Source organism: Amblyomma mixtum, chromosome 6 (assembly GCF_055824585.1).
Source record: "Amblyomma mixtum isolate Tamu chromosome 6, ASM5582458v1, whole genome shotgun sequence".
Classification (NCBI taxonomy): Eukaryota; Metazoa; Arthropoda; class Arachnida; order Ixodida; family Ixodidae; genus Amblyomma; species Amblyomma mixtum.
The window spans coordinates 17,892,593-17,914,486 of NC_143017.1; the positions used below are offsets into that span (position 1 = coordinate 17,892,593).

At 47.6% G+C, this 21,894-nt stretch overlaps 1 protein-coding gene across 5 annotated transcripts in view; it reads right to left on the reverse strand.

Moving 5' to 3' along the window:
• Positions 1-21,894, reverse strand: part of rhea (Talin_middle and talin-RS domain-containing protein rhea) — a 188,081-nt gene that overhangs the window by 72,187 nt on the left and 94,000 nt on the right. For all 5 annotated transcript variants that reach the window (XM_089547598.1, XM_089547600.1, XM_089547599.1 and 2 more), the window contains exons 22-32: positions 19,845-20,168; positions 17,321-17,464; positions 15,799-15,927; positions 14,551-14,664; positions 10,464-10,577; positions 7,959-8,093; positions 6,491-6,625; positions 5,726-5,809; positions 4,928-5,260; positions 2,452-2,676; positions 659-883 (exon numbers count right to left, since the gene is read on the reverse strand). In XM_089547598.1, the coding sequence (XP_089403724.1) occupies positions 659-883; positions 2,452-2,676; positions 4,928-5,260; positions 5,726-5,809; positions 6,491-6,625; positions 7,959-8,093; positions 10,464-10,577; positions 14,551-14,664; positions 15,799-15,927; positions 17,321-17,464; positions 19,845-20,168 (1,962 nt within the window). The remainder of the gene's footprint in view (positions 1-658; positions 884-2,451; positions 2,677-4,927; positions 5,261-5,725; positions 5,810-6,490; positions 6,626-7,958; positions 8,094-10,463; positions 10,578-14,550; positions 14,665-15,798; positions 15,928-17,320; positions 17,465-19,844; positions 20,169-21,894) is intronic.

Here is a 21,894-nt window from a genome sequence, read left to right on the forward strand (position 1 = left end):
GACATTCAGATAATTCGGACGTTTTTCCCATTCCTTTGAAGTCCGAATTAACGAGGTTTTACCAATGAACCCACAGTTCACAACAGGCAGCGTATGGGAACATGTCTACTAGAGGCAAGTAGTGACTACTGATCTGGACCAAGAAAAAAGTAATAGCTCGTAGAATAAGAACGAAGTGGAGTGAATTTGGCAGGTCATCTAAGGTCATAAAGAGCAGCTTACCAATGTCCCTCAGGAGGCACGTGGCAGAAATTTTCAGAGTAATGAAAAGGCTGGAAATTAAATTACAGATAAATCAAGGAGATATGACAGGTGTCACTTTAAGGGCAAAGTATTTGTCGATGACATCCTAGCCGTGATTAAGAAGAAGAAATGAGCAGTGGCAGGACATGCGATGCGAAGGGAAAGTAATTGATGGTTGTTAAGGTCAACGGAGTGCAGGGGGTGGCAGAAAGTCAAGCGGCCAGATGAGACCAAGAAGTTTGTGGGGATAAGACCGCCGCACCTGGTGCCAAACGACAGTGGGAGAGGCTTTTGACATGCAGTGGGGATAGTTAGACTGCTTTGCTGCTCCAGCATGAGCAATCACGTCAGTCTAGCAGGGAGTGCAGCTGCCATTCATGACGGCTCTCATCTATAGGTGGAGGGCTGTCCTTACCTGGATGGCCCGCACGGCCCCATCACACTCCTTCTGTCCGGGTGCGGCTGAAGTGCACACGTCCACCAGGTGGTTGATGCTCTCGGTGACGTTGCGTGCGGCCGCAGCCAGCTGGTTCTTGGCGTTGGGGGCGCTGGGGTCGGCCGCCACCGACTTGGCGGCCACCAGCAGCTTGCTGGACACCATGGACACATTCTTGAGGCTCACCACCATCTGGGAGCGCACCTGCACGTGCGGCCACACCAAGTTAACAACGCCACTTCCTCCATGACTCACACCACCACCAGGTGCAACATTTCACGAGGCAGAAGGCACGAAACAGAACTCAAGGCACAGAAGACATACAAAACATCAGCCATCGACTCACCCAACCATTCTGGGTCACAACTCTCAATGATTCCACTTCAAAATAGACTCAGAATTTGCTCAAACTATGCTGAGTTGGAACCTTTTTAAATGCACCTGACATTGGCACAACATTTAATGCACTGCTTAGTAGAATTCCGCCCTTGTGTTTTTCATGGGACCACGTATAAGAAACGCACTAGCCAGGAAATGTAGGAGCCTAGAACAATGCGTCGAAAAAGTGGACATCGTTAGGTGGCACATTTTCTTTCTAATCTCCCAGGCTTTGTGGTTCTCGCAATCACTATGCATGTGCAGAATGCCCTGAGTGTCCTCCGATGGTTCCCCGTACCAGCTATCGGGGGAAAGGGAGTGAGGAGCAAGCAAGTGCAGAGCAGGTGCTTTGATCCCGCATGTTCCTCAACTACTGGAATCTCCAAGCTACCACTGCTAAGCATTGGGGTGCAAGAAAAACACGGCCAACAGAAACAACCGTGTCAGAGCCAACCCGTGCCATCTCTCGAGGCACGGTTTTGTTTTTGTGCCTTTGGTTGCATGTGCTCGCATCACGTAGGCAATGGAAATGCACCAACAGCCCAACAAAGTCCATGCCATCTGATGTGTATGGGCCAATGACACTGCACTGGAAGCTGCCTAACATCGCGGCAGTCAAGCACCAATGAAGCATGGGGTCCTGCTTTGACTGGCATGTCATCACAGTCCCACACCCGCTTAATGCAGGCTGTCAAAATGCCAGCATGATGTACTGCAGTAGCAAAAGGGGCAATTCACAACATAACGAGTGGGAATGTTCCCATAATTGCAATGTAACAGCCAAGTTTGTACTGCGTGAGTTTCTATGAGAGCTAGAACAGGACTGGTTCAGGAAAACATAGTAGCCGAGAAAACAAAGTTCCTGCGAACACAGCAGGAACTTTGTATTAATTGATGACAAGCAAATAGGCTGTTCTGCTATCAGAAGTTTTGCTAGACCACCTGACGACATATGGGAGAAATTTCATGAGTACACATCAGAGCAAAATTAAAGCACAAATTGTCGCCAGTTCTGTGGCACAATGCATTAACACTGCATTCTTAAATGCGAAAGACAACAGTTTGGATTCGCTATATGAAAACAACAGGCTTCTTTCGTCTTTTTTTTTTTTTAACATCAAGAATTATCAGCATGCAAATTATTTGCCATTTCTCCTAGGACATGTGCTACCTTTGAAGTTACATTTTAAGATGCTGCTCGGGCCAAAAACTGTGAGACGAGCTGCGAGGCAATATTGGAAGCTGTACCGCTCACAGAGCGGAATTACATAGCAGAGACTCTAGCCACACAAGCCAGTGCACTCTTGGTTCCAACTTTAGTGTTGCCTCATTAGTGGTGCACACCTGCCAATGCGGAGAACTGCCAGTCTCCCAAAAAGGCATCCCCCCCTCACCTCGGTGTCGTGAGTCTGGCCGGCCATCTCCATGCCACAGCCCAGGAGGCTGCCAAAGGCAGTGCCGAAGTGGCGCACAGACGATGCCAGCTGGGCAGGGTTGCCCCGCGAGGACTGCACCACCTGACCGGTGGCCTCATTGAGTCCGGCCGCCGCCTCGTTGAGACTCGCCTGCAGCTCACCGTACGACCGGTTGCTGGACGGGAACTCGCGGGCGTTGAGCGCCTGCACAGATAGTCCCGATGGCGCTTGTGATGTGTGCTCATTTATTTACTCATACTGCAGAGTTACTTGAAACCAAGCAGGAGAGAGAGCAGAAAATAATTCAGATCATATAATAAGTGACAGACAGCACACAGGAACTTCATACAATGACATAGAGATACACGGAAAGCCTTCACATCGCATCAAAGGCAGGAGGCATGCAACACGTCATAAAGTCTGTCTGGTGGGGCTTTAATCCAAGGCCACTTTAACAGCAGCAAACTAATACCCATACCAGAACTACAACACAAAGTGGGATCAAATTTGCTGCAGTAACTGTATCCACCGCTGTTCACTGCCAATACTATTCACCGCATGTTTACAGGAGATATTTAGAGGCCTGACATGGGAACAGTTGGGGATAAGAGTTAATGGAGAACACCTAAGTAATTTACGATTTGCTGATGACATTGCCTAGCTAAGGCACTCAGGACATGAGCTGCAAAGCATGATCAATGAGGCAGAGTAGAACAGTAGGTCCTAAAATTAACATGCAGAAAACCAAAGCAATGTTCAACAGTCTCACAAGGGAGCAGCAGTTCACAATTGGTAGCAAGATATTGGAAGTTGTAGGGGAATATGTGTGCTTAGGGCAGGTAGTGACAGCTGATCCAGATCACAAGAATGAAATAAGAAGAATAAGAGTAGGGTGGAGCGCATATGGCAGGTTCTCTCAGATCACGAAAGGCAGTTTACCAATATCCCTCAAGAGAAAAGTATGCAACAGCTGTATCCTACCGGTGCTCACCTATGGGGCAGAAACGTGGAGGCTGACGAAAAGGGTTCAGCTTAAGTTAAGGAGAACACAGTGAGCTATGGAAAGAAAAGAAAAATGATAGGTGTAACGTTAAGAGGAAGAGGGCGGAGTGGGTGAGGGAACAAACGCGGGTTAATGACATCCTAGCCAAATCAAGAGGAAGAAGAGGGCTTGGGCAGGGCATGTAATGCGAAGGCAAGATAACCGCTGGTTCCTAAGGGTAACGGAGTGGATTCCAAGAGAAGGCAAACGTAGCAGGGGCAGCAGAAAATTAGGTGGGGGGATAAGACTAAGACGTTCATGGGGATAGGGTGGCCACAGCTGGCTAAGGAGAGGGTTAATTGGAGAGACATGGGAGAGGCCTTTGTCCTACAGTGGGCTTAGTCGGGCTGATGATGATGACGATGATGACTGTATGCAATTGTCAGTGCCTAACTTCAGGAACAGGAAAAAAAAAAACATAAGCTAAGGTGGTGCTTAACAGGGAAAAATGAGCATGAAGCTGTCTCTGAGGTGGCATAGCCGCAGCTGTTTGGCTCTGCAAGTGTGCTGCTCATCCACTAAAACACATTTAGTAAGCAGCGCTCCACTGCTAGGCCTGATGCTTCCCCCTTGCACTTACAATACTCCCGAACATAAACTGCATTCATCTGCAGGCGACATGTTTGGTTCAAGCATGAAGCCGCTACTGGTTTTGCACTGTGCCCCATGGACAAGTAGATTCTGGCTTTGCCAATGCTTTTTCCATGCTCAAAAGCACACCCCATGTCAGATGCTGAGTGTGGCTGATCCGCTAGCCCCGTGTCTGCCATGCCGTAGGAGCTACATGTCCCATGTAACCTCAACTCTTGAGCCGCAAAGAGGACAAAGTGGCCACCGGGGTGCACTTGGCCTAGGCACACAATCATGCGGCTCGCCGCCATGAGCACAGGCTCTAAACCCACAAATGAAACATTAACAGCCCAGCCTTGCATGACCTCTAAACAATGTACAAGACATCAGTAATAATGGATAGCCACGTGCAAATCACCTGAGCCAAGCATATAACTTGCAATTCAATTTTCTCTCTTTTTTTTTGTTTTGGCTTTGCCAGCCATGATGTCAGAGATGAGTTGAGATGTTAGCTAAGACAAAGTTGAGGTCACCTGAGAGATACAAAAATTCTGGCGTAAGTTTTGTTCATTTGTCGTCATCCCAGCTCTCGAAGCAAGCTGGTGTAAAAGTTGAAGGAAATGAAAACAACAAAGCAGCCATTTTAGTGCAGGTCTTTCCCGTCCCACATGACGTTACAGCCACTCTTAGGCGGCTGAAACTAAAACCAAAACACCATGAGAAAAAAAAAAAGAAATCAATTCTTTTTAGTGGGCACAGGTGAACTTCGAGTAATGATCCCTGACCAATGTTTCGCGTCCCAATTCGAAGAAAAGAAAGCGCAACCCCAAAGTCTGGCCCCACCTGGGAGCTCTCGGTGATGGTGCGGATGACGTCGTCCACGTCCTTCTGGCCGGGCAGGCAGTTGATGCAGGCGTTGAGGGCGGCCGACACCGACTTGGCCACGTGTGCCAGCCGCTGCTGCTTGTCGGGCTCGTCGGGCCGCAGCACCGCCTGGCGTGCCTCCTCGAGCAGCTGGCAGGACCGGTCCAGCACCTGGCGGGCGGGCTCCACCAGCCGGGTGGCCTGGGGCCCACTCTCCCCGCTGGTGGCCACCACTCCCCGCACGGACTCCACCAGCTGCTGCAGCGCACTGGCCGTGTCCCGGGCAGCCGTGCCCGTGTAGCTCTCGTTGCCCTGGGCATGCACAGCTGCGCTTGAGCCTCGACACAGTTTTGAGCCAGGTCCATTATGTGCTGTCAGTAGTGCTGCTAAATGAGAGGCCTGCTAACAAAATGCATCAGTGCAGTGCACGTTGCAGTGGAACTCTATGAAGTACAGCCATTGGAAAGGGGGTTACCATACTGATCACATCGGCACTCTGTGCCGCGTTGTAGGTGCCGCGTAGGTGCCGCGCTGAGCCGCGTTGTAGGTGCCAGTGGCCACTCACAGTACGAGGTTTGTTCAGCAAATGAACTGGCAAAAACTGCAGACTCTGCTTCTACCCTTGATCTAATTTCATCTGCCAGGCAATAATTTGACCAATTTTTTTTCGTCCCGTGACAGTGCAGTTAAGGAAAGTCACCTTTCAAGGCTTTTCTTTCAGGCTCCCCTTAAAAAAAAGAAAAGAAGAGAAGCATGTGCACGGTCAGTGACCCCCACCTGTGATGCGGCAGTCAGCAGCTGGGCCATGGAGGATCCCACCACCTTGGAAGTGGCACCCAGCTTCAGGGCACACAGGTCACTCTGCAGAGAGAAGCCCAAGCATCACTGCACTGCCCAGTGCCCTGACGCACCGCGTAAACATTACGAAAAACCTGGGACAATGCACCCACACCGAGCACGAACTGACAACCGCTTACTCAGCCACAAAGTCTTTTTTATACAGTGAAACGCGCTTATGACATAGAAAATAAAACAAAGTAACAAGAGAAATTCCACACTTCAGGCCTCATCAGCACAACATTTTCAGCATGCCTAGTTCCGCTTTCCGACAATGAAACAACAAGTGCTGACAAACGTCTCCCTGTACATTTGTAACCTGTACAATGCTTGGTTTGGTTTAATGGTGTTTAATGTCCCCAAGCGACTCAGGCTATGAGGGACGCCATAGTGGAGGGCTCCGGAAATTTCGACCAACTGGGGTTCTTTAACGTGCACTGACATCACACAGAACACGGGCCTCTAGAATTTCGCCTCCATCGAAATTCAACTGCCGCAGCCGAGATCGAACCCGCGTCTTTCGGGTCAGCAGCCGAGCGCCGTAACCACTGAGCCACCGCAGCGGGTACAATGCGTACAATGCATTAGAGTAGTCATGTTCAGCCAATTCAACCCTTTCCAATTATGGTATGGAGAGCCCATCACAAACCTGAGACTACCCCACATCAGACGTCTCGTGAGCTGCCCAGCTTCAAACCGACTCACGTTTTCGCCGGGCAGGGGCCGCAGCTGGTTGGCCAGGGCAGCCCGGCGGATCTCCACCAGTTCTTGGTCCAGCTCCCGGATGCGATCCAGGGCACTGTCAATCTCCTGCTGCTGCTTGCCACACGTCTCCTGGGCCTGGAAGGTGGGGGGGAATGCCAGACTGCCTTGGTAAAGCAACTATCTTCCGCTGTGGCAATGTGCAAGTACAGTTAAACCTGGACATAACAAACCTCACCTTATGAATTCCTCAACATTATGAAGTTTCTCAATTCCCCAATGCTGCCCCCACTGATGCACATGCATCTGCGAACTCCATGTAGCGAAGGCATTGTAGCAGTTAACTTTGATATAAAGAACTCGCGTCGCTGACTACCTACTAGCCAGTGTTGAATTACCTGAAACGTGAACACACCGTGTGGAAGTTTCACGACGACAAGGCATGAACTGCCATGAGAAGAACGTCTTTAATCGCAAAGATTCCCACACTCCTAACCCCAGCTGTGAAGTGGTGGCGGCTGCTGTCACAGTCATGTTATTACCACAACCGTGAAATGTTTCTCCATGTTTATGACTTTGAGTAACGCCAGTTTACTAGGAACAATTTCCAAGACGACTTCAACTACATTTATTTTGCATTTTGGTTTCCGTTCTGCATTGTTCTTTTGAGTCTTCACGTGAGTGCTGCATATAACTAAAAACTTGGATATATATAGAAAATATCACAATTTGCAATGTATATGCTGTGTTTGAAACTTAGTGCATAACAATGTGGGAACAGAGCAAGTAATGTGTCCCGCAGGTGTTCATTTTCCCAGACTGTCAAAGGCCGTATCTACATGATTGTAAGTTTACCTATTTTCTTTTTAATTTGAAAATTTCAAAGTGGCAAGAAATTGAAACCAAAGTGTGGCACCATAAATAAAGGTGAGAAAAACGAGATATCAGGGATGCTACAGCGCAGTTGCAATTTTACGTTTGCTCTGTGGCGCGACTGAGTATCACTTAGCTACACTGCCCACTTGTTTGGAAGGATTTTTTTAATCTTTTTTTTTTTAATGTTAACTTCATTCCACATTTTACTAGTTTTTTAATGTAGTGACTTGTCAATCATCATTTGTGCTTCGCGGTCAGTAAGTGTTTGGCACTCATTCACAACTGCATTCGAGATTGTAGTTCTTTACACCTAAGAAACAAACAACTCGTTGCCAGGCCACAAGTTTGATGCGTCGGAACGGGCGATGCAGGTGTGGCGGCCGCAGCAAGGCAGAATTTTCAGCTGCTTCACGCGATGTCGTGGTACAGTTGTTTGCGAAGAGCGGGATTTTGCAGGAGGAAGCTGTCAGAACGACGTGCTGTGGGACCCCAGCACTAGTGAGGACGATGATGCTTAATTGTATGGACAAGTAGTCCAGTGACAAACACGTTCACATTTTGAAATGTGTCCACGTGTGGATGAGTGGTGACCCACCTTGTCCAGGGCCATGCGCAGGTCGGCCAGGGCGGAGGACGTCTGCTTGGAGGCCGTGCTCAGCTGCATGGCACAGGCCGGATCCACTATGGTGGGCACGCACCCCTTGGACGCCGACACCATCTGGCTGGCCGGCTGCACCCACCAACCAGGGAGGAGATATACTATTACGCACTGCTGGCCCCCACAGGGTTCCTACGGGATCTACTACTACACAGCTCTATTTCGTAGCTTTGTGACACAGTACATTTAAGAAAATACTATAACCATCACGTTCATTGCACTCAGTAACTGCACTGAATGCATGCCAAGGAAAGCTCAAGAGACCTCCGGAAGCTTTGCCTCAACCTCTTTGTTCAGACTCAGCAGTTATTCAGCCTTAGACTTTGCCGCTTTTCTCATGGAGTTTGATTTCATTATGAAAGTGAGGTCATCAGATGTTTCTGCCTTTTCAGCATAGTCACCTGCTGATGCTGATGCACTAACAGCTGCTTCGAGGATCTTCTTTTTGTTGAGACTGTTTAGCTGGTTCTCAGCATGGTGCGTTTTTGACCACTTAACACATTCTCCTGCTTCTTCTGGGCTTCCAGATAAGCACTATAATGACGCCTTGTAGCTAATACGGCCTCCCTCGAGTCTTTTGTGATGACAAAAATACCACCTGCTTTTTCCACTGCATCACACACAATTCGTTGCGAGATGTAAAGACAGGCCTTTCAAGTTCTTTACACAGAACTGTCGGTTTACGCTGAAGCCTCTCTCAACAGTTGCCTGAGCACAGCTCTACATAAGCAACAATGGTACGATCTTCCCACAGTTCCGCATAAGCACTTAACTGCAAAAGCTCACTAAAAAATGTGTCTACACTAGTGGCTTTCTTGAAAAGTCGCAGGTGATGTTTCTGCTCTAGCAACAGCTCAGTGTACTCTGCAAATACTGCGTCTAGCTCCTGGTCTGTTGATCTCCCTGCTGCTGTGAGGGCTTCCCACACTTCCTTGAGGCCTGTCAGGCACTCATCAGGCCTGCAGCACATTTACCGCAGGTCAAGCGAAGAAAGACCTTTAACCGCTTGAAACCTCAAGGGGCTCTTCTCAAGGACCTTCTTCACCACTGCGACTAGGAACTGCTTGCATTCCATCCTAAACTGAAATACATCTTTTGGATTTGCTTTGCTCTTCTTCACAATTTGTTTGACTGTGTAACCGAGGCACGCTTTTTCGAGTGGCACGTGATTTTTTCGGTCCTCTATACCAATTTGCAGCAAGCCGGTAATCCCTGTAGCAGAGGAGAATGTTGAGCACTTAATAAACTTTGTCATTCTGACAATCGTTTATGAGCCTCTAGCCAGAAGAAATAACATGGGCTTATCTGTTTGATATTCCATCAAGAAAGGTTTCAGTATGGCAGCAACACTAAGAGAAAGCTTCAACTGTGCCACTGCAAATGTGTTCTGACTGAATTCCGCAACGTTGTGCAAAGACGCACTGTGGCAGGCTTACTTGTTTCTTCCTTGCAGATTCTACGTATTTCTGCACATCACTCCACAGTTCCAGAGCTCTTTCAATGACAGCCTCATTCTCAACCCAGTGATGGGCAACATGGGCAAAATCCGGTTTTCAAATTCAAGGCTTTCCAAGGGTTTCAAGGACCTGTGCGTACCCCGAAGCCCAACATACCGCAGTGCTCATCTAAAAATCAAATAAAGTTGCCATATTGGTGGAAATAAACTGTTCATGCTCTACTCTGGCTGGGATGGTTTTTCATAAAAACGAGGCTTTTGCTTGAACAAAACAGTTTGCGTGCCCCAAACTTTCCGCGTAGCGCTATCTAACTGCCTATGCTGGCTACAAAAGCTGACCCCTCCATGGAGTAGCCTCAGTGCAGGTCATGAAACTTGTTACAATGCAACCTCATGCTAATGACAGAGCCCTACATCGTCTGCAACAAGTTGGAAGACTCATGTTTCCAGTGCAACGGTAGAATGAACACACGAGAAAAGCAACACTACAAGGCCAGAATTTAATATGCACAGCAACCTTTTATCCGAGCATGCATAGCTGGCATCACAACATGGCTGCGCTCACAAGTCACAGCACACCACCTCCGTGCACTCCACTTTGCATTCCGGGCATATACATTAACTGACGGTTCCCTGGCATGCGTCAAAATCTGAAAAGCCTGCCCACACACTACTGGAATGTGAAGCAGTACACTTGGAAGTGACTGTCAGTGATGTGTGAGCACAGCCAGTGCGGTGTGCAAAAGGCTGCTGCAGTCAGACATCGTTCTGGAAATGCAGTCACCGACTAAGTCAGGGAGAATGGAATCAACCTTCCAGAGCTCATAAGGGTTCCTTGTTCACAACCTAATGAACAAGGAACCCATATGGGCTCCGAAAGGTCAATTCCATCTTCCCTGGCTTGGTCGGTGACTGCATTTCTTCACTTCCAGAATGCTGCCGTGTGTACCAAATGACAGTCAGTAGGGTATTGCAAGCCAGCCCACCGGCAGGAGCTCCTGGCACGAGATGAGCAGCTTGTGGTGAGCCACGGGGTTGTCTGGCTCGGCCACTGTGCCCTTGATGCCCTGCACCACCCGGGGGATGACACCGGCCACATCCTGCGCACAGGGCATCATCCACACACAACTCATCATCATCATCATCAGCCTGACTACGCCCACTGCAGGGCAAAGGCCTCTCCCATGTCTCTCCAGTTAACCCTGTCCTGAGCCAGCCGCGGACACCGTATCCCCGCAAACTTCTTAATCTCATCTGCCCACCTAACTTTCTGCCGCCCCCTGCTACCCTTGCCTTCCCTTGGAAACCACTCCATTACCCTTAAGGACCAGCGGTTGTCTTGCCTTCGCATTACATGCCCTGCCCAAGCCCACTTCTTCCTCTTGATTTGTGCAAACACAAGCCCACACAAGCAGTGCCTGTCTCTAAAGAGAAGGAACCTTGGTCATAGCTGGAAGAAGACCATGCGTTAAAAGAGGTCACATAGATGAGCAAGAGGTCTGGAGCACTGCGTCATAGTCATGTTCCATAAATTTTTTGACAATGGGTGCATATAGTATGCAGTAAGTGCTCATCGATTTCAATTTTACAGTTTTACAGGGCCGCTCAAAAAGTTCATGAAATTCAATGAAATCTTAACTGATGAAAGTGAAGAAAAAAATGACCGCATTAAGTTGTGGCATCTGGGGACAATAGGTTTTTTATTTAAAAACAGATTTTTTCTTGCTTGCTTACAATGTTACTTAATCAGAGTTTCAATAAGTTCAAAGTAGGGGCGTGCAAATACCCTACTTCCTCGTGTATTTTGTGCCTGCACATAATTAGCACACCCCCAACTCTTTACCCGGCTTTTTAAAAAAAAAAAAAACTTTTACTCGCATATTTTGCGCTCTCTGCTGTGCCAGACCATCAGCATGTACACATGTGCATGCAAGGAAGTCTAGGGAAGATGGCCACGTTGCCGTGAGCAGCTGCGAAAGGTGCCAGCGGTGAAGGCATGAAATGTGCGCTGTTTACCCGGTTCGCTCGCGTAGGCAGTCCCCTTCCTGGACAAACTGTAGCATGTGCCTGAATCCGAAACTACCAAACCGTGTGCAGTTCGGTTTGCCACTAGTCAGCTGGGCTGCATGCGAGGGTGCAGTTTTATCTCCTTTGCCTCCCATCGCTGGCTTCACATTGTGCATTTACTGCTTTGAGCTGCGCACATACCACATCCCATGGGGAACTACATAGCGTGGGGCGGGGCAGGAAGCGGTATGAGGTTTATATTTGGAAACAACTTTTTTTTTCCTAGCCAGCAAGGTGTGCGAGTTGGGAGTCAGCATATAGGCTGCAATGTACAATATATATAGCGCGTTATGACCTTTGTACAATTTTTTAGGACGTGATCAGAGAATTTTCATGCAATTTGAGCACTCACTTTTTGAAGCCTTAATTTTAAAAAAAGTGCACAAATTAATCGAGTATGTACTGTGTTTGAAATTTCGAATAGATTCCGAACAGTATCTACTATTCGATCTGAACCATACTCTGAGAATCTGAATTATTCAAACCTCCAAAACTACCACAAATTAAGAATTCGTTATCCATCTAAACCCGCGGCATAACAGTGACATTTCCAAATGGCAGTTATCTATTGCACTTGCTAGATGAGTGAATTTGCTCTGTACACGGTGCAGCACACCACTGCGTCATGCCACGATGCAGTCAACAGGCTATGAACCTGACCAGCAGCAATCCTCTCGTTTCTGATCACTACGATGAGAGATGCGGCACACACGGAAGCAGCCAGGCTTGAGTAGGATAGCAAAACGGGTGCAGCTCCCACAGGATCCAGCCTCCTCCTGTGTTCTTCACTGCACCTGCATCTGTTCTGCTGGTTTTACCCTTTTTATTGAAGATTACCCCTCCTCGCAAGATTCCTCTGTTGGACCAACGCCATTTGCCCTTGTAGTTGTCAATGAATTCGGCCTCGCACCACCATATGCTAGCCGTCCTGGTTAGGTATAAGTGGTAGGGCAACAGCCCCTGACGGGCAGTGGTCCAGGGTTCGGTCCCCTGACCATGGTTCTTGGAGCTACAGGGTTTCTGAAAAAGCTGCGTAGCTTTCCCCTGCAGCTGCACATGTTAGCAAGCACCTGTCCTGGTGTGTCTTCTCTGTTGTACCGATGGAGTATGCACAGTTCATCCCAAAATGGCATACCAGCTCACCCAAGCATCTGTTCTAATGTACCGTATTTACATGTGTAATTTGTGCACCCTGAACTTTTTACTCGGATTCTTGAAAAAAAAAAAGCTTTCACCAGCATATTTTGTGCGCTCTGCTGCGTCAGAACACCACCATGTACACGGGTGCACACGAAAAAGGCTTGGGAAGACCAGCGCGGCCAATTGCAGTTGCGAAAGTTGGGAGTGGCGGGGGCATGAATTGTGTGCTGTTTACCCAGCTCACTTGTGCTGGAGGTCACTTTCCTGGATGATTAGTCGTATGCACACCCGAATCCGAATCTACCGGACAATTTGCTGTTCGGTTTGCTGCTAGTCAGCCGGGCTGCACGCGAGGGCACTGTTTTATCACGCCCGCTATCTCCTTTACCTCACACTGCTGGCTTCATGATTGTGTTGTTGCGCATTTATTGCTTTGAGCTGCACACACGCCATCATGCCATTCTGTGGGGAGCTACATAACAAGGGACGGGACGAGAATCGGTGTGAAGTTTATTTTTTATTATTTATTTCATACTGCAGATCATCTTACAGATCCAAGCAGAACAAGATAACACAGATACACGGGTAACAAGTAAAATAAAAACAAATAAAAAGAAAAACAAAATAAAAATAAAAAAAGGCATGCAGGATGACTATGCGCTTACATTTTATCATGTCAGAGAATTCCACTCACTGATGGTACGCAGGAAAAAGGAAAATTTAAAAGTGTCAGTTCTAGCGAAGTACGGGGTAAGTGAACCGGGATGATGGTGACGTGTGATGCGTGTAGCTAAAAACGATAAATAGGGTGCAGGATCAAGAGCCAGTTTGTTATTTATGAGCAAGGAAAGAAATTCTCGTCGAATATTTTTTCTTCTTACCTCAAGAGGTTGGATACGGTTAGATTTCATTAGCTCAGACGGAGAATCAAAAGGTGAAAATTTAGAATAAATAAATCTTATGGCTTTTCTTTGGATTCTTTCAATTTTCTTAATATTGGTATTAGTATAAGGATCCCACACCACACATGCATAGTCGAGCTTAGGCCTGATTAGTGAGTTAAACGCGAGAAGTTTAACCAGAGGGGGAGCTTTGGAAAGTTTATTTCTTAAAAAATAGAGTTTGCGAAAGGCGGACGAACAGATATTTTCCACATGTGAATTCCAGGACAGATTGTTAGTTAATGCTACACCCAGGTATTTAAAACTGGAAACTTCCTGTAGTGGTGTTTGTCCGAGATGATACCTGTGCTCAAAAATATTTTTTTTACGTGTCACGCGAAGGAAGTTTGTTTTTTCTTTGTTTAAAGCCATGTCCCATTTCTGGCACCAGTTAAGGATGTTAGTTAGAGAAGTGTTTAGGTCAATCTGGTGATTTGAACATGTAATATCTCTGTACAGCAAGCAGTCATCCGCAAACAATCGAATCTCAACGCCCGGAACAGTTGTGTCGACGATGTCATTAATATATAGTAAGAACAATAAAGGTCTATTTGGAGACAACTTTCTTTTCATCAGCGAGGGATGTGAGATAGGGCCCAGCGGCAATACACAGTATATATTGTGCGTTACGGCCTTTGTAGCGTTTTTTTTTTAGAAAGTGTTCAGAAAAATTTTTGCATTATTTGCACCCCCCCCTTTTTTTTCAGGGCTTAATTAAAAAAAAGAAGTACACACAAATTATGCAAGTAAATACGGTATAGGTCTGAGCTCAGGTGGATGCTAATAACTTAAGTATTTACTCCCGTATTTCAAACCAATCAGATTTTTTTGGCACAGACCTTTGGCAGGACCACGCCTCCTAGTTCAAAATGTCTAAAAGTTTGAAGCTACACTCTGACTGAGGAAGCATCACCAGAGTACTCACCCGGCAGCTGCTCATCAGTTCCTCCTGCAGCATGAGGTTGCTGTTGTAGGGGCCCGCATTCTGGGCGGCCGCTATGTTCTGCGTTGCAGTGGACGATGCGTGGCGGGCGGCATTCTGAAACGCACAGGGGTGGTGGTGGTGCACATGATGATGCGAGCTCCTTGTACAGCAGAGGGGCAGAGAACTACAGACAAACCTCATTACAGCAAAAGGGTGACAAATCATTGAACAGTTCGATACAGCCAGAATACGTAACGTAAAATTTTGTTGAAAATGCACGTAGGAGCAGCACAATTCGGCCATGTGAAGCGAGGGCAACTAGACCAATCCTACCTAGAATGAAAAAAAAACCTCGTTCGAAGTTTTGCTTGCGGCGATTCTGGAGGCCGCAAAAAAGCAAGCAGGTTGGCTTTCCCTTACTGCACCACCAGCATGCAAGGGCGGCAAGCCCAGTGCATGCTAGGGTGTCCTCCCCGAACTAAAGCCCTATCACAAGGAAAATGGTAGGTGAGAGCAAACGTTAACACCGTTTTCATTGAAAGTCAATATGAGTGAAAGATAGTTATTGCAAGGCTACAAATCTACCACACCATTGCTTCCGGGGCGTAGTCAATGGGTGCAAGAGGCATGAAGCGTGCCAACTGCCTGGATACCAACCATCCACATCGCTGTACCTTCTAGGCGCTGTTGGCAAGTGCAAGAGAAAAGCGTGAACCTTGCCATGAAAGCTTGCCATCACCATCATCAGTCACTTGTACAGCGTGGTAAAGCCTGCCACCGCTTGGCACCACTTGGCACTCGGGAGTTTTAAAATTGTAAATTGTCGGGTTTAACACCCCAAATCAACATATCGGCTATGAGGAACGCTACAGTGGAGGGCTCTAAATTAATGCAGACTCCCTTGGATTCTTTAACATGGGGCCTATATTGCACAGTACACAGGCACCTTTTGTGTTTTGCCTCCATCGATATATCCAATTTGCAGCCAATCACTTTCAACATATGAAGTAGAATTGCATGTGTTCATTACAAATCTCTAAGTAGAGTTCGATACAGCAAATAATTCATAATATCCGTGTTCATTGTATTGTTCATTGTGCATACTAGACTGGTTACCACAAGAAGAAAACGCACGCAGTAATGATTAGACCGAAGAAACAGATCTGTCCTGCCCTTCTTCCATCTCATCGTTCCTTAGTGTTCTTGTGGTAACCAACCAGTGTAGGCGCAAAGCAGAGGCCCACCCACCTCGAGGCGCACGATGACCTTGCGCTTGAGTGCGTTGCTGGCCGCCACGTTGGTGGCGTTGCGGAGCTCCTCCGCCGCCTTCCGCAGGGCTGCCTGGTTCTCGGAGTCGTGCGGGTTGCTCGCACAGCCCTGTTGCAAAAGGAGCGAACAGACACCTCCGTTTGTGCACAGCATACACGCACACCCGGGGACTCAGTTCCTCTGTTACACTGCCACGTAAGCAAAATCTCGTTACAAGAGACTCCCATAAGAGACATTTGAAAATGGATTGGCTGGTTTTCCTGTGTTCGCCATATAAACAACATCGCATAAAAGAGACATATTGTTACAAGAGACACTCTGTTACTACGGGCACCTCTTTTATTCACTATTCAGAAGAGACATAACCCAGATACGTTCACACATAGTGTCTGATGCCATACTAAGCTGTACGTGCTGCACTTTTCATTCCTTTGGCTCGATTCTGTTTCTTTCTGTAGCCAAATGTCATGCCTCGCACGGTTGCGGCTCCTCTGTAACTGCACTGAAATTTCTGTCATTCTGCTTCTATAATCGCAGTCACACTCCTGCACTGACTCTGTGACAAAGTACGGCAGAGTTGGATTTCCATCACAGTGTCTGCCGCAGTAGTTGCTTTGTATGCTGACAGTTGGACTCTGGAGCTATCCCCTTGCTATCCCAGTACTGCTCTGCCTGCCAAACTGATTCATCATGCTTTGTAGTCAACGCTTTGCAGGCAATGTCATCAACGAATTGCAGATTACTTAGGATTTTCCATAAACTCTTATACCGAACTCTTCCCATTTCAGGCCCTGGAATACCTCCTGTAAGCAGACAGTGAAGAGCATAGGCGAGATCGTGTCTCCCTGCCTGACACCTTTCCATATTGGAATTGTTTTGCTGACTTTATGGAGAACTATAGTAGCTGTGCAATCGTTATAAATATCTTCCAACATTTTCCCATAACACTCTTCTACACCCTGATTCCGCAATGCCTGCATGACAGCTGAGGTTTCCACTGAGTGAAAAGCTTTCTCGTAATCAACGAAGGCTACATATACGGGCTGGTTATATTCAGCGCATTTCTCTATCACCTGATTGATTGCGTGAATATGGTCCATTGTTCAGTATCCTTTACGAAAGCCTGCTTGATCATGTGGCTGATTGAAGTCTAAGATTGTCCTCGACTCTATTAGCGATTACCTTAGTAAATACCTTGTAGGCAATGGACAGTAAGCTGATCTGTCTGTATTTTTTCAAGTCCTTGACGTCTCCTTTCTTAAGAATTAAGATGATGTTAGCGTTCTTCCAAGCTTCTGGTATGCTCGAAGGTCACAAGGCACTGAAGGAAAAGTAAAAATAGGAATTTTAAAAATTTTTTGCTGACCCTTAAGGTCACGTGCGGATGCTGATGTGCAATAAACTCATCTAGTTCCAATCCTCCGCCTTTTTTAGAGACATCTTTCCCGGGTCCCTTCTCTTGCAAAGCGGTTGCTTGGCACGCTCAGAATGAAGCACCCACCTTGGCTGCCTCAATCATGCGGGCGGTGGCATCGGCCAGCACTTTGGCGGCGGCCAGCAGCCGCTTCTGCTGGTCGGAGTCTGGCTCTGCCTGGGCCTCCCCCTTGATGGCCTGGATGAGCTGGGCCGTCGCTCGGGCCAACACCTGCCCCCCAAAAAACAGTTTCGTTTTGGAGCTCCCATATGCAAATGGGAAGGAGTGACCAGGATGTGCCCCTCTGGATAACGCCCTGCTGCTCTATCACAACTAACTCCTCCTCTGAGAAAATGGTAGCTTACCTTTTGAATGGGTGCCACTCGAGTGAAGGAATGGCCAGGGTGCATTAGCTGCCGACCAGCGGTACACAATCAGCTAATGAACACAATACAGGAAACACCAAGCTGCAGGGTGACAGCCTTGAGCCGAAAAGGCACTGGAGGTAATGAATCGAACGGTTCTTTCATGCTGATCATCCCTTTCCCTGTGTGCTTAGGGGGCGAAGACAGCTGAACACGAAAATTTGATTAATAAAGCTGCAATTATGGAGCCTCCAGGTTTCATGTATTTTTGTGTGTCGACTCCAAATTAATGATAGTTCAACAGTTCAAACACACAGACCAAGAAGGAGACAAGACACACCCCAGCGTTTGCGCTGCTGAACTATCATTAAGAATCTACACCAACTAGCCCCATCTGCAGTTCTTCCAAATAGTATCCCTTAATTTGTGCACTTACACAATACGTTATGTATAAGTTTTTTCATAGAGAGCTTTTCGGTAATTTTGCTGCAGGGAACTTCCTACAATCCATGCCATTGTTTTGTCTACACACCAAGGAACGCAATAAGAGTATCACCCTCCTAATCATAGAACTTGAGTCTTAGGGTTTTCATGTTCCATTTCAAAAATGGAAATAAAAACTTCCCTTACCAGAATCCAAAATTCAAGATTAGTACTAGCGGATTAAAATATGCAGATGTAACGCAAAGGCACCGAACAAGCTAGTCTAGTCTAGGAGACAGGACTTTTGTGTGACGTCTGGGTCTTCTAACCCATTCGTAATCGTGAACTTGGGAATCAGGGTAGGCCAACTAAATGCTTTAACGATTAGTACTCTGTTTAGTTCCGTATGCCCTGTCCTACCATCTTTTTTGTGTCACCCAGCCACTTTGTGCAATGCCGGCCCCTTCTAATCTGCCTATCTAAACTCTTTAACCTTTTTTGGAAACTCTGGCTAAAATTATTAACTACCAGGGTGTCATCAGTAGTGGCCCCCTCATTGAAGCGTTGTTGAAAACCCGGAGATTTATAAAGTCATGATAACAGCAGAATTACACTGACCTAATTTTGATGACTATTCAATGTCTAAGCAAAATAAACCTGCCCGTAAATATGAAGGGGCATACAGTAAATTAAGAAAAAAATTCTAAACTCCTCTTTTTCCTGCCAATGCAGCACTGGAACTAAATGAATTTTGGGCCAATTTGCCACTGAGGATAGCTTTTGCAGGAATTCAGCCTTAACCAGGCATCCTGTGCAACTCTGACACCTAACTCTTTGACCTGATTTGATGAACATGTTTCACATAGGTAATTTACACTCTGCATCACAGGTGATATGAGTGCAATTAAAGGGTTAATATTTAGTTTATATTTTCCTTTGTCCTGCTATCACTACCATGCATCACTAGTTTTTCTAGCTGTTCACAGTAAATTCCAACGTGTTCCCTACTCCATTTTTGTTTCTTTTATGACCCTTCAGCGTGCATTTCTGTCATAAGTGTAATAGGGTGTTGTTTTATTTACTGCAATTTGTTCAATCTTGGTAAAAAGTGTGAAAGACGGGACAAAAGGAAGACAGGGCACATGAGTACTGTACAATTCTAAATTTTGCATAATTTCGAATATTGTCGTCGGTTTAAATCATTTTTTGTTAGGTCGACATCACAGAGAACGTGATCCCGGTATACGTCCCCGAGTGACCATTCCTGGATCGATTCTACTTGTTTCAGCAAGATAGAGGTCCTGCGCACACATCTCGAAGAGTCAGCGCTGTTCTCATTGCTTGTGGCGAGTGGGAGCGCTTCATGCAAAATAAGCAACCAGGAAGGCAAGCGGGCGCATATCGGACGCGCATGCGCCAAGTCATCGCCCAGTGCAGCCTCAACGCGCGCACCGCGACGCCTAGTGTCCCAGAGGCAGCTTTGGAACGGCGTTGCGGCGTCTCGCAAAATTTTGTCCACGACTGTTTGAGGCCCACCCCGACCTGGGCCCGGCACTTCAACCTCGAGCGTGGCAAAACAGCAATTTTTTGGCCCGGCCTGAGCCCGTGCAGTGTTCTAGCCTACATAGGGAAGGACTATGGTTCAATTTAGACCACCCGGGGTTCTTCAACGTGCACCAACACTGCACAGCACACGAGCATTTTTGTATTTTGTCTCCATTGAAATAAGGCTGCTGTGGCCGAACCTGCAACACTGGGACTAGCAAATATCATTTCTAATTCTGATTTCTCGACACGTGAAGTGAAGAAAGAAACCTGCCCACCTTGGCCTGCCGCACCATCTCGGGGGCGTCGCCCGTGCTCGAGAAGAGCCGGTCGGTGGCATCCAGGATGGTGTCCAGCGCCCCGTCATGCGCGGCTGTCGTGGAGCGTGCCCTCCGCTCGGGGGCCCCCCGGATGAGCAGCAGCAGCTCCTCGAGGGCACGGCTCACCTGGGCGGCAGCCGCCCGCAGGTCGGACAGCAGGGGCTCCTGGCGGGTCGCATCCTCACAGCTGGCCACGATGGCGTCCACGCTCTTGCCCACCTCCTTGGAGGCCTCCGTCAGCTGCTCCTGGCAGCTGGGGCTGGTGATGGTCGGAGCCACGATCTGCACCCATCCGACCCACACACACCTCCTCTCAGTTACAGTGGCAGAGGCGTCTGCTACAACCGACCTAGTTGGGGGCAGTGCCACAGGAGGGCAGTGGGTGACATTTGCCAACACTGCCCTGCACCCTCTCACAATTGACCACTCACGTCATTCCTCCAGTAATGAGATGAGATCTGGACACCTTTCAATGCTTCATTCTAAGCCTGTACAAACATTATATATTGTTCGAATAGTAATGCATTCGATATTTGATCTGAATGTTTGGTATTCGAATCTCGGAAGTATTCGCCTTGAGCACATAATGAGTCTGGAACGCTGTATAGCCTCGGCTCAGCCGACCTTCTCCACGATGCCGCCGCGGCATGCGTGCCACCAAAGCCTTGACTTCATGAACACTTCCTAGGTGTAAGCTCCACGTGCCTGCATGGCCGCGCCTATGCCGAGCCTGTCTGTGTAAGCAGGCATACGCACAGCACCCAAATCTGTAACTGCCTGATCTTGTGCGTGCGCACCGCAGAACCGGCACGGCAGCGAGTAACAATCAGAGAAGGTGCGACTCCTTCGACTTCAGCAGGATGGGTCTGAGTTGACTGCAGCATTTCATCCGCATCTAATTAAGCCCAGCTGCGTGAGCACGAGAGGAACCAAGCACGAGGCACATAGAGATCAGTCCCTTCCCTTTCGTATGCCTGACGTGGGACGGTGCACAGGCATGCACCCAGTACATGTCCATGGAGTCACCATTTAAAAGCAACAGCTGAGCAACAAAGCAATCGCCATTAAGACCAGCAGTTGGTGGTTCCACAAGATCCTACACCACCACCAAACACGTTGCCTCTTCATGTGAGCTGACTCTCCCAATTTCCTACACCACCACCAAACACGTTGCCTCTTCATGTGAGCTGACTCTCCCAATTTCCGATGGCCATTTTTGCAGAAAGCGGACACAGCTTTGATGAGCATGACAAAGCATCAATGCACTCTCTTTTTTTTTTTCATGTAGTGGCCTCGTGTGTTAGAAAAATAAGTGACTTTCAAAAGCCTATTGCGGTGCTTAAGCCCCCCTTTTTTTTGCCGCAAGTATTGTGAATATTCGCTTCGAAATTATTTAAAGAAAATTAGGCTTCACTTTGAACAAAAAAAAAATTATATATTTGCACAGGCCTATTCATTACAGTATTCAGTAAGTTCCTTTGTCACATGCGCATTAAAGCCAAACTGTGATAATTAGGCAAAAGTCGCTGAAAGCAACTGTTATCCAAAGAATTAGAAACAAGGTATTATTCTGTGAAATAATAGACTATCAAGTAGAAGCTCCTTAATTTGACCTCCATTAATCCAGAAATTCAGATTGGACCCAGCCAACACCCCTGCAAGTCAACGGCATGAGAAGCTTGCTAAGTCAGACAGGTGCTCGAAGGGAGACGCGTCCAGGTATAACCGCCGCAGCAAGAGATCATCGAAATAGCCCTACTCAAAGCCTGAGTTCCGTGCTGCAGAGCTGCCCGCGCACTTCGATGTATGTGACGGCAGGAGTGACAACGAACGAACGGCCTCATTTCCGAGAACAGTCCAACCACTTAGTTTCAGTTTCACTTTTTCCAAACTCCATGCAGGCTACAGTGATGGCGGCTCGGTTAGCTAGCATCAGTCGGCCTACCAAACCTCGCTGAGAATCATTTTGAAAGCTGATTGGCCCACTGCTCGTGTTTTCTCCCCTCTT